The following is a 12,672-nucleotide window of genomic DNA, read 5'->3' on the forward strand; positions in this document are numbered from 1 at the left end:
AGACAAAGATAGTATGATTCTATTTGTCTATGATTGTAAGGAGACAGTCCTTTGACAAATTTCTGACCAGTTTTCTGACGTGCAAAGTCTTCACATCAAACTTCACATTGTGTTTTTGGAACGAATGTGTAACGCATTGATTTCTGAACGTACCCTAGTATTCAAACGTCAATGTCAGATTTGATTTGACTTTTGGTTAGCAGCTGGAGCTGGCACATTTTGTGGTCTTTGCTATTTCACTGTAATAAAATTTATCTCCCTTTTCTTGAATGAAATAACTTTTGATCCAATAAACATATTAAAGAGGGTAATATATCGCAGATAATATACATAGCAAAATGAGCGCGTGTACAGTGGAAGTCGTGAAAATACTAGGAAAATATCTCAACGTCCCGGTTGGGACTGCTTGTTACAGTACGGAAAAGGTATTTTATTTCAATTGTTATCCTGTTTCAATTGACCGGTACTTCTATTCTACACATTACGAATAGCCTCATGTCGCCATTAAAGTTTTAAACACTGTATCTCGTTTATTTTTCTTTTAAGTGTGTGCCACGTGAAACTCCGTTGCCTACCCATTTCTAATGTATCTTTTTTTATGAATGTTTAGTACCTTATGTAAATATTTGACGGATTTTACAGGTATTGACTGCGGTAATTAACAAGCAAAGTGTAGAAGGCTTTGCTACGATAATTATGCGTTTAGCGTCACAAAGCGGTGTACAAATGACGCAAGAACAAACCTTGCTGAGCTACCAGTGGCTAGAACACATCTCTATGTACGCCAACCAGGCGGCAACTAACCCGGCATTTGCTAAGAGTTTCCTACAAGTAAGTAGAATTACTATGACTAATATAAGCCAGATACAAAATGCATAGTGCATGTAATGCAAGCAATGTGCCATCAAATAATAATACCCACCCTTTATTACAATTAGTGTGCATGCACAAGTCTAAGGGGTCATCCATTAATTACGTCACACGAATTTCTAGGTTTTTTGACCCCTCCCCCCCTCCTTGTCACACTTGGTCACATTTGGCAAACCCCTCCCCCCTAGTGTGACGTCACATTTTTTCTACGAAATCGCCAAATCGAATTAAGTTAAGTAAGTACCTAAGTATTATTAATATTTTATCAAAATATTTTTGACAATATAAATATTAGTAATTTTATAACCCAAAACTGCTTGGGAAAGAAAATTAAACGAATAAAAACGATTATCGTTTTAAAAACTTGTTATTTAAATGTACATCGAATAAAATAATTTAAATAAATTTTCGGTTACTGATAAAGTTAAAGTGACGTCACAAAGTTTGTGTCTCCCCCCCCCATGTCACAATATGTCACATTTTCTTGACCCCCTCCCTCCCCCTAAACGTGTGATGTAATTAATGGATGACCCCTAAGCAGCAAAAGTTAGGGATCCAAAGGACTCGAGCCTTTTGGATCACTAGCAAAAGTGATAACAGATTATCCATCTGGCATTGTTATTCCTATTTTCCTAGCCAAGATCACCCGTTTGACAATCCTAAAAAAATAAGTTATAATGTATTGTTGTACTGTACATTTATCAGAATTTTTTATTTCAAGGATATAAATAAAGCCTTGCAGAGAAACACATACCTAACAGGACAATCATTGACTATAGCAGATGTGGCTGCCTACCATGTTTTATATCCTTTACTGGTAAGTATGGTTTATTTATTTTGGAATGATTTTTTTGTATTGCTAATCAAAATATGCAATGCAAAAATAATTAAATAAAACTTTTAATAAGTTACATACTAATGTACAGATGTAGTGCAGTAGTGCATAATTGTTGTCCATCATTCTTTCTCGGAAATGATCTTATTTGTCATGCCACTTCAGTCAACCTCAGTACTTTTTGTACTGAGACTGACTGAAATAGTAACATGTTCATGTTTCCGTTAAATACGATAAAAAATAATTATGCACTACATCTGTAAGTGATGTATCTGTTTAAATTTTTACAATTTAACTCAACCTTTGACTATGAAACATTTAACCTTGCATTCCTACAAAATCTTTGGTAAGGAAATTTAAATGTTATGATATTTTTATCTCATAACTTGCATGTTTGAACATTGAAACTCTAACGGCCTCCTAGCCTAGTCGGTAGTGACCCTGCTTATGAAGCAGGAGATTCCGGGTTCGAATCCTGGTAAGGGCATTTATTTGTGTGTTCATCACAAATATTTGTTCCTGAGTTATGGATGTTTTCTATGTATATAAGTATTTATATATATGTGTATATTATATATATCGTCGTCTAGTACCCACAACACAAGCCTTATTGAGCTTACTGTGGGACTAGGTCGATCTGTGTCAAATTGTCCTATAATATTTATTTATTTATTTATGAAACTCCATTGGGACAGTGTGTGCATTGTAATACAATACAATGTACTCTTTAATGCACATCTCAATAAAAAACAATACAGAAAGAAAAGAACAGAAGTAGAGGCTAACAACATATTGCATATTGTTATAGGTGCATATTGGGTGGTTGTACAAGGATAAACCTAAATTTGTTTTTCCAGGAGCGCCTATCCATCTCTGAAAGAGAGTCATTGCTGCACCTCTGCAGATGGTCAAAGCACGTCCAGGCCCAACCAAAAGTGTGTGTCAACCGGCCTCCTTTACCATTAAACACCCTAACCCTCACTACATTAGCTCCAGCCGTGCATTAAAGTGTTGTAAGTGATGTAAAGTGTTATTCATAGTAAAAGAGGTAAGAAGACAGAAATTTGTGCCTCAAATTTGACAGCCAAAGTAGTGTCTACAGCCAAAATGCCAAGACTAGCCTTACGGGCACTAAGAATGGGGCATGAATGATGCTAGTACAGCAGTGTGACACCGCTACAACGCGATTGGTTGATGAGTTCGCATCACGCGCGCGATCGCGATTGGTCGCAACTAGTTGTGTTAGTGACATCACTAGTACCATTTTTAGTGCCCGTACAGCCCGTACTTAGAAATTATATGTCAATGCAAAATGCATTATGTGGTAAATTTGGTTGTCAAAAAAAAATGGTGTTTTTTTTTCTGAGTTTACACCTCTTTTACAATAACTGAAGTAAATTATTCGATACCTAGTGAAAGGATCTCTTGAGGAATAAAAGTATTTAAATAGTTAATTGACCTTGCATGTAAGTAATAATAATAAAATGTAAGTTTCAATTTAAAATAAATTATTTCCTAGATGAGGTTTGTTATGTAAGTATTCAATAGTTATACATTTTATTTGAACACCTTATCAGTTTCCCGTATTTCGTTTAGTGAATACCGTGAACACATTGCTGTAGCTATGTTTCATATGTTATTATTTTGTACTTTTACCTTATATTTATCAAGGAATTATATGCTTTGTGTAAGTACAATTATTATATTTATGGAAACATGTACTCTAGCTAATCATGTAATGTACTTGAGCAAATACGTCTATGCATCTCTTGTTTCTCTGTACTAAGGAAAGAGATAACACAATTGCCCTAAATAGTGGCATGGTTTTACCAGAAATACTTTTACCCCGAGTGTGTAGGACACTACAAAATTGGGGCCGAACGGATAGATTGGGGCCTGACAAGGCGTGGTTCACTCCGCGATTTCGTCGCTTTGCTACAGGTAGCTAAAAGTACATTTTGGGGTTTGCCATAAGCCGCGCGTGGCGCTGTCGCCACCTAGCGGCCATATCTGTGCTGATCGTAATAGACGCGTTTTGTTAGGGAGTGAGTCTTTTGTACCTAGTACTATTATTTATTCTGTGGTAGTGTCTATAGGCCCCTTGTGCGTTGGGTGGTTCGCCACCTCATGACCTGAAACGTAAACTTGAATGCTAAATGCTTCTAAGTACCTACAGGTGCTGTGCCCTATAGTTCCCTCGGTATCGTCTTGGGTCGTCCCATTCGTTTTTCGTCAAGTTCTTAAATTAGTCCTATTCTGCTTTCGTCACTCATTCTACATTGAAAGCCACCGACGATTGTGACGAATGTAGAATGGGTGACGAAAGCAGAATAGGACTAATTTAAGAACTTGACGAAAAACGAATGGGACGACCCAAGACGATACCGTTCCCTCACGCATTGTACTGCCATCTAGTGGCCCAAATCTAAAAGTCAAACTTGCCAATATTCTTCACGCAGATAGCGATTTTGATGAAATTTGCTATACACGGTGTAACATGAGCAAACCGAATAATTTTAACAGCCTATTCCTGATCATATTTAGAGACAAAAATGTCCTATAAACTTTTTTTTAAAAACGTCTAGTTTCAGAGATAATATCAATTTAAAAATAAACAAGTTTTTGTTGTTACATAATGTAAAAGGCCTTTTTGATGGTAATGTTGCTGCTATGGGATGTAGTCTAAATATCCTTAATGATAGATGTCAAAAAGTGACAAGTAACACTTTGCAAAAAGAAGATTTTACGAAAAAAAAATGTAAAAGTCAATTTTAAGTAACAAGTTTGCCAATAACATTTATTTTTTATGTACAAATACATTTAAAAAATGGAAAAAACAAAACAAAACAATTTTTTTTTGGCGAAATTTACCTAAACTCATATTACATTTTTTCCTTCTTTTGACCTCAGAAATGCGTGGTTAAAATTATTCGGTTTCCTCATGTTACACCGTGTATATGGGTCGGGGGCGAAAAATCGATCTAGCTAGGTCTTACTCTGGGAAAACGCGCATATATGAGTTTTTATATGTTTTCTCAGATATTATCTACTGTGTATTACCTATTTCAGACCGGGGCGCCTTTGAACATGGACGGGCTCCCGGACCCAGTACTTCCACATCAAATTAGAAATATGACGAAATTGAATTCCTCCTTCTTATATTTCCCAAATCCATTCTCGTACCCACGCTACCCGGTTATAGTGTACGCGTAAATTAAATAAAGGCTTCGTCACACAGGCGCGTTTTCAAGGCGGGGCGTGAGCGGGGCGCGCCGCTTTTAGATATAAAACGTTCACACCCGCCCGGAAAACGCGCCTGTGTGACGGAACATTAAAAAACAATTGAGGTTCAGAATTTATTCTGATTTGCATCTATGTCTACTGGTGACTTACATAAGTACCTATATTTGAAAAAAAAAACATGTCTAAGATACATATTACATAGTAAATATATACTTAATAATATAATAATAAATATTAAAACAACTTTATTGCACTCAACAAAATAAAAACATACCTACAGAAAACTAATTGGAGTCTACGTAAGTAGGTAACAGGCGGACTAATCGCTAAACAGTGTTCTCTCCGAGACAACCTTTTTAGATAGCGAAACTTTAAAAAGTGACACAAACATATCAAATTAGCACAGTGATAATTTTATACGCACATTCAGCCTGCGATCTCAGGCCAAATTAGCACACATACACAATTACGCCTACATTCAAATAAGACGACGCGTTTACAGAGCCTGTAATCAAAGCTGGTAAACGAAATAATAGTCATCTTTATTACACTAATGGTACATAGCTAAGTGTAGATGAAATGCATATAATGTCAATAACTACCAATCAGCGACATTAATCCGCTAATAACCTTCTTGCTGTACGTACTGGCCGCTGAGAGTTTGGGGTTCATATTTGACTAGAATATGACTTGGACAGGGACAGGTTTATGCCATACATTGAAGAACCAGTCAAATAATTCACGTTTAATAATTTAATGCAGATTAAAAGATAACTAGTTAAAATGTTGTTATGAAATGACAGACTAACTCAACATAAGTAAATATATCATTGTTGTATAAATGTATTCCGCTATAATAAGTATTTTGTATATTTTATTATCAATCTGTATGGCAGTGCAAATTCACGTTCATGTATAGTCTGTCCGTTTTTCTAAGATCAAGTACGCCATAGTAAATGTATTATATGTAAGGTGTATTCGGGTAATACCGAATGTCGGATAATTCCGAATCATCATCATCATCATTTCAGCCTATATACGTACCACTGCTGAGCACAGGCCTCCTCTCATGCGCGAGAGGGCTTGGGCTATAGTCCCCACGCTAGCCCAATGCGGATTGGGGACTTCACATACACCTTTGAATTTCTTCACAGATGTATGCAGGTTTCCTCACGATGTTTTCCTTCACCGAAAAGCTAGTGGTAAATATCAAATGATATTTCGTACATAAGTTTCGAAAAACTCATTGGTATAAGCCAGGATTTGAACCCGCGACCTCCGGATTGAAAGTCAGACGTCATATCCACTCGGCCACCACTGCTTGGTAATTCCGAAATTCAGATGAAAATCACCCTTAATTCCATCATAATAAAAGTCTCTTTTCGGAATTATCCGACAGTGTCCGACATTCGGAATTACCCGAGTAAACCTTATATAGCCGGTCAAGCAAGTTTGTCAGTAGAAAAAGGTGCAAAATTAAAATGTTGTTTGGGACCTCACCCGTTCGCGCGCTTACATTTTTAAATTTGCCGCTCTTTTCTACTGACGGAAATGGCTTGAGAGAGAACCTACGTATATGCGACAGTAGAGGGTGGATTCGAATGATCAACATTTTCAGATAATGTGTGTATTTGTTAAATTAATTCAGTGGAAGTGTATCTACATATAGGAAACCGGGTATGATTATCTCACGAGTTATATCTCATGAATAGAACATATTCTAGATATCTTTCCAGGCATCCACTTAATTTCATGTCTCTCTAATTGGACAGCTTTTTTCCATAGTTCTCTGCAAATAGCATCTTGTGGGAATCTGAATGGAAAGTAATGTAAAATGATAATATCAAATTTGATTATTAATTTGGAATAATTAGGTAGTTTTTTTTACAGCTCCATCTCATGAAATAAAAAAGGAAAATACAAATATGTAAGAAATAATTCATTACTACATTTATAATTATATAGAAAATACCTAAACCAAACACAAGTTAATAAAATAGTCTACTTCATTTGGCATAACACCATCCCTATTATCCTCGCAATTTAAAAAGTCGTATGTTGTTATGAAAGTCGTATGCAGTTGTTACGTTTTAGCTTAGCACGGTAGTATTGAAAACAAATCGTCATGTTTATTCCAAATTTTACTGAAGTTATCTGTTTACTACAAGTTATAAGTGATTCCACTATCCTTGATATGAACTAAAATAAATTCTGCACCACTTCACGACACATGAAGACATTTTTCATTACAAAAAAACGTTGTTTTTATAAATCAATTTAGTCATCCGTCACTGACTGTCATCTCGGACGAACTGAAGTTGCGAATCGAATAGTTTGTAAGCACCGCCTACAATCGAATAGTTTACGTTGGGTCATAACTGAGCAGACAGAATACTTCCATGTATATCAGTTCGCTGCATTCAGCACAATAACAAATGTCAATATTGTAATACTAAATACCAGCAATTATCTACTTAAACATAACAAATTTCTACATTGAAATATATAATAATACCTATAAATCTTTATAACCTTAGGCATTGCCATAAGTCGTATACTTAAATCATCTATGGATCGGGTAACATGGATGTCAGTGGCGTAGCTAGCATGGGTGGCACCCGGTGCGGAAATTGTGGGTGTCACCCCAAAATTCAATCAAAATTGTAAAATATATTTAAAAAGAGTAATTGTAATTTATGTTGAATAGCTCAGGATTTACTCCATCACTTTCATTTTACATGATTTTACGAATTTTTATAGGTGGCACTATTGATGTTCACGGCCGGGTGTCATCCCTAAATGGGTGACACCCGGGGCGGACCGCCTCCGCCGCCCCCCCCTAGCTACGCCACCGATGGATGTCCTGCAGATTTTTAATGTTAATGTTGTCCACTTTGAGTTTGAGGTCCTGAAGTGTTAGTTTTCCTGTCAGCGAGCCGCAGCATCAGGCAACGCTCTAGTTTGTTGGAGTATGAGCAGCCGTTGTCTTCCGCTTCTGAAATATAAGTAAAGTAATTTTATCTTAGAGCATTTAGTAACTGGAGACGCCTCGGCTGTCATTTTCTGTACAAAACAGTCTGTCGAGTTTTGCGAGTTTTACGTCAAATGTATTGCAATTACTACATGATTTGTACGTAACGTACAAATAGCCATGTCAGTCCATACAAAGCTCCAGCTATTATAATAGTAGTGGTAAAATAGCTTACCAATTGTACGAAAAAGAAACAAAACCATTTACGCCAACAACTTGTTCCTTGAGATATATATGTGTTTGACTATTGGTCTAAGATACCACGATCCCGTTTCTATGGTCGACCTTCACCAATCTGTCTGACGGATGAAACTATGAAAATATGAAAGAAAATATGTTCCAGAACATAAATAAATAGGGTTGCCTAAAGAAATAAGGTCAAGGCTATTTTTAATAAATTTTTGAAAAATTTTTTTTTTCGCCAAATATCACCGATTTGTCTGACGATCGAAATAAGTTTCAATGGAAAGTATACAACTTGTACAATATAAATCAACTAGGTTGCCTATCTTTTTCCGGTCACTATTATGTGGTTGCCGTGTTTAAAGAGGTGATTTTATATCGATAATTGCACTCATCTGTCTGACGCTTGAATTATACATCAAAATGATGGTAATTTTATTGCAACCCTATACCATTGTATTTGCAATAAAATTACCATCATTTTGATGTATAATTCAAGCGTCAGACAGTTGATTTATATTGTACAAGCTGTATACTTTCCATTGAACCTTATTTCGTTCGTCAGACAAATCGGTGAAATTTGCAATAAAATTACCATCACTTTGATGTATAATTCAAGCGTCAGACAGATGAGTGCAATTATCGATATAAAATCACCTCTTTAAACACGGCAACCACATAATAGTGACCGGAAAAAGATAGGCAACCTAGTTGATTTATATTGTACAAGCTGTATACTTTCCATTGAACCTTATTTCGTTCGTCAGCCAAATCGGAGAAATTTGCCGAAAAAATTAAAAAAAAATTTTTTTTTTAAAAATCGCCTAGCCCATATTTCTTTAGGCAACCCTATTTATTTATGTTCTGGAACATATTTTCTTTCATATTTTCATAGTTTCATCCGTCAGACAGATTGGTGAAGGTCCCATATATGGGGGATCTCCTACTATAAGGTAAAAGTACGCTCCACCGAACGCTCAATATCCGTCCGTATTACCGAATTTCTTCTATTTTAGGCTGTAAGTCGATTATTTACAGCTGATATTTACTTGCGTATTTTTTTTCCACGAGTTAAATACCTATCTCTTCCACTATGCCTCAGAGTCGGCCAATTTGTCCCGCAGTTGGGACGTGGCAACTGATCGAAACGGATCGTTGCTGCCGATTGCCACTTTGTATGGGCAACCTTAAAGAAATCGGTAAGAAGTTGCGTATATTTCTTAAGGTCATAAAACCTTTTAAATTTATTTCTGTGTTTGAAAGTATGGTTTTTCAGTGTGACTACTTAATTAGTTTGTGTATTTTAGTCAATTTAATTAATTTAGTGCAGTCATATTATCAGAAATTAAGCTTAATGTGAGTTTGGTGATGAGTACACCGACAATTTGATTGGAAGGTATTATCGAACAGCGTCCGGAATCAGGGAAAGCGTATGTTTATGAAATTATTTTTTTAATGGTTGATTACGAACTATTTAGATTAACTACCTAATTTCACAAATAACTTAATGTATTTGTAATTTTATGAGCAATTGCCGAACAACAATAACCTATATATATTATTATAAAACTGCGTTTGAAATGTTCATGTTTTACGACTTTTTGGCATCAAAATAAGGTTTTTGGCAAGACTATTATCAAACAATAATTTTAGATATTTTACGTCAGTATTAGCAAGAACTTTACACATGTACGGTTTTGTAATGGATTCAAGTATTAAATTTAATGATAGATTTGTAGTTATACCACATTGATTACGATTTAAATACTATTTTCAAAATCCGTTCGCGAAATAGGTTCCACATATTTTCCATGTTTCGTTCACCGAACGGCCGTTCGGTAAATGGTACCCATGGTCTCTGCTACCGAACTCATGTTTGCGTTGGCCATGTTTCTATTCGACGTTCATGAGAATATAATCCTTATTACGATAACGGCTAGGTCGATATTTATATGTTTATTTTTTGTGACCATTATTTCAATGCCAGCGCTTTTCAAACTTTAGACATACTTATTGGACGCCTGATAATAGTCTTGGAATGTGGACAAAAAAACTGAATAGGATAATAAAAATAATGAAGCAATAATATTTTATACAGGGTGGTCCGAACCTAGATGTCCAAAAATTTTTTTTAGATTCCTCTCGTCGTGGGCGATTGTGATTTTTTAAACTTTTATCTTTTGTTATGAAATTCAGGGGTTCCCATACAGGGTGGCTAAAAATTAACTACATTCCCATTCCCAGGGAGGTTTTGGGATTATACTGAGCAACTTTTACTATGGGACCAACTCCGAAATCGTGAAAAAAAATTTACCCTTCCATAGAAAATGGACGAGCCAAAATTTATGAAACAGCCAAATTTTTTTTAATACATGCGTACATGTTTTATAATTGTTGCGTACCTTACTTACTGACTTATTTTTCAAAAGTATTTTTCAATAAAAAAGACACGTCAAGATCGCTTACCATCTTTATAATGCTAAAAAACGAAGCATAGTAGGGATTTAATAGTGAACTACTGAAGTTTGAGCACCACTCAACACCATATTTTCATACAATTATTTCCTAGTTCGGTAATGCGGGCTCCCTATTCGGTATAATGTGCAAATCACGTTTCTTAGTTCGGTAAACGGTACAAACAAGGAAATTGGAAGAAATGACTTTAAAAATGTTTTTAATACACGTCCAATCATTTCAGTAATTTATAGGTATGTTTAAATGAGGACAAATTTATCTATGTTTCTATTTTAGTATTGAACATATTCGTAAGAAAATATCAGAACTAATAAAAAAATTAAACGTAAGTTTAGGGCTTAAGCATTCGGTGAAGCGTACATTTACCTTATGTTTCTATGTATTTTAATGATCCTTTTGAGTCCGTCGTTTATTAGTATAAGAACCTATAATCAGTCACAGATTTTTAGGGTTTGATGTACAACCAAATGACCCTAAATGGCTCAACTATTAAACACCGTGACCTTACCTGACTGCAACTCCTGGAAGCATGCTCTGGTCTGGTCGTGCAACGCGGCGCGAGACTGCTGGGACGTCACAGAACCCTGGATGCGTGCCCACAGCTCGCTCTCACGCGGGATACCTCTGGAGTCCACCTGCCAAACGGACATGTAGGTATGTATTGTAAAATTGTAAACACACTATTAAACCAAGGGATGTAAACGGTATATAAATGCAGTGTTTGCCGCCCTTGGCCCTGTAGTAAGTACTAGCCGCCCCTTTCTCAGGACCCATCATCATCATATAGCAGGTAGACTGCCGCCTCTAATATGTGGCCGCTCTAGGCCCTGGCCTACTTGGCCTTAAGGCAAATCCGCCACTGATAAAATGCAATACAATTTTCTTTAGTCTAAAATGGTATTGTACTTAACAACTTACCACTTGAAGATTTGCGAAAACACACTGGCTAAGACACTGCAACAAAATCATAAAACAGGTTTTTATCGTACGTTGCTAATGCAATTTTACAGGCGTTATTCTTTATAGTTATTGTCAAATTACATACTTTGTTCATAAATAATAGAAAACTCGAGTCACTCTGCAATTCTCGAGTCGTATGTACAGTCTACAGCAGAAGTTGCTAAGCGGGGGAGGTGTTCAAACTTTATTGTTAAGAGAATAAGAGCGTGTCAAGGTAATTTTGAACATCTCGCCCGCTTAGCAACTTCTGCTGCAGACTGTACTAGTAGTACTCGTAGTAATAGAACTTTTAATTTGCTTACTTGGTCCGAGTCAGGTTTGTTAAGTAGCGGCTCGCTCCGTCTAGTCCTGTTCAGTGACGTCATATTCCCGGAGTCCCCACCGATCGCCGGGCGCGGCACCGTGTTCACCAGCCTCTCCCCCCCATTCCCTGCCCCGTAACCCCCATAATCAAAGTCAGTAGCGTTCAAAACATGTATCTGCTCTTTCATGGAAGTGTTCCGTCTTTCGTGACCGTATTGATTCGCTTCTGGTTTTGAGTTGTTGTCGATGCGTGGTGTCCGATCGGCGTATTGTTCGTCGTATCCATATTCTTCCGAGCGCCGCTGACGCGTCTGTGCTGTCATCTCCTGGCACGGAGCAGGAGCGCAGAGCTTCAGCAATTTCGTCCTCTAGCAGATGAATGTTTCCATCTCCAGCACATGAAATAAGCACTGGTAATAGAGAGAGGATAGCGAACGTTCCCAACATCGCAGGTCCAATGCATGAATTGGCTTAGTTTGCGGAATTTAAGCAGGTCGGATATCAGGAAGCAGTCATCTCGTTGACAGATGACTGTCAGTCATTGTGTTGTTCGCTTTGATCGGATGCATTTGTGGCATTGCGGTCGACGTTGATGTGGTTGATGACAATTAATGGAGCGGTCTATAGAAAGTTGTTTCTATGAATGGAAGTGAACTACTGGGATAATTCATTTACCTATTATAGTATTAATAAGTATAATGTTTTCAAATATTGAATAACCGTAGGTTAACTGTTCATATTATCTTTAGAAGTTTATTTAAATAATTTACCA

General features: G+C 36.6%; 1 protein-coding gene and 1 pseudogene across 1 annotated transcript; one reads left to right on the plus strand and one right to left on the minus strand.

Moving 5' to 3' along the window:
- Positions 1 to 205: 205 nt before the first annotated feature.
- On the plus strand, positions 206 to 5,379 carry LOC134671814 (uncharacterized). Its single transcript, XM_063529639.1, has 5 exons — positions 206 to 425; positions 643 to 831; positions 1,592 to 1,687; positions 2,563 to 2,718; positions 4,775 to 5,379. The coding sequence occupies exons 1-4, from the start codon at positions 339 to 341 to the stop codon at positions 2,710 to 2,712; spliced, it is 522 nt and encodes a 173-aa protein (XP_063385709.1). The 5' UTR covers positions 206 to 338; the 3' UTR covers positions 2,713 to 2,718; positions 4,775 to 5,379.
- Positions 5,380 to 7,373: 1,994 nt separating this feature from the next.
- On the minus strand, positions 7,374 to 12,374 carry LOC134671813 (uncharacterized; annotated as a pseudogene).
- Positions 12,375 to 12,672: the final 298 nt, after the last annotated feature.

The sequence above is a fragment of the Cydia fagiglandana genome, chromosome 16 (assembly GCF_963556715.1).
Source record: "Cydia fagiglandana chromosome 16, ilCydFagi1.1, whole genome shotgun sequence".
Taxonomy (NCBI): Eukaryota; Metazoa; Arthropoda; class Insecta; order Lepidoptera; family Tortricidae; genus Cydia; species Cydia fagiglandana.

Coding starts and splice junctions, on each gene's coding strand:
- LOC134671814 (XM_063529639.1), top strand. CDS start 339: ATGAGCGCGTGTACAGTGGAAGTCGTGAAAATACTAGGAAAATATCTC. Junction 426..642: donor CTTGTTACAGTACGGAAAAG/GTATTTTATTTC, acceptor CGGATTTTACAG/GTATTGACTGCGGTAATTAA. Junction 1,688..2,562: donor ATGTTTTATATCCTTTACTG/GTAAGTATGGTT, acceptor TTGTTTTTCCAG/GAGCGCCTATCCATCTCTGA.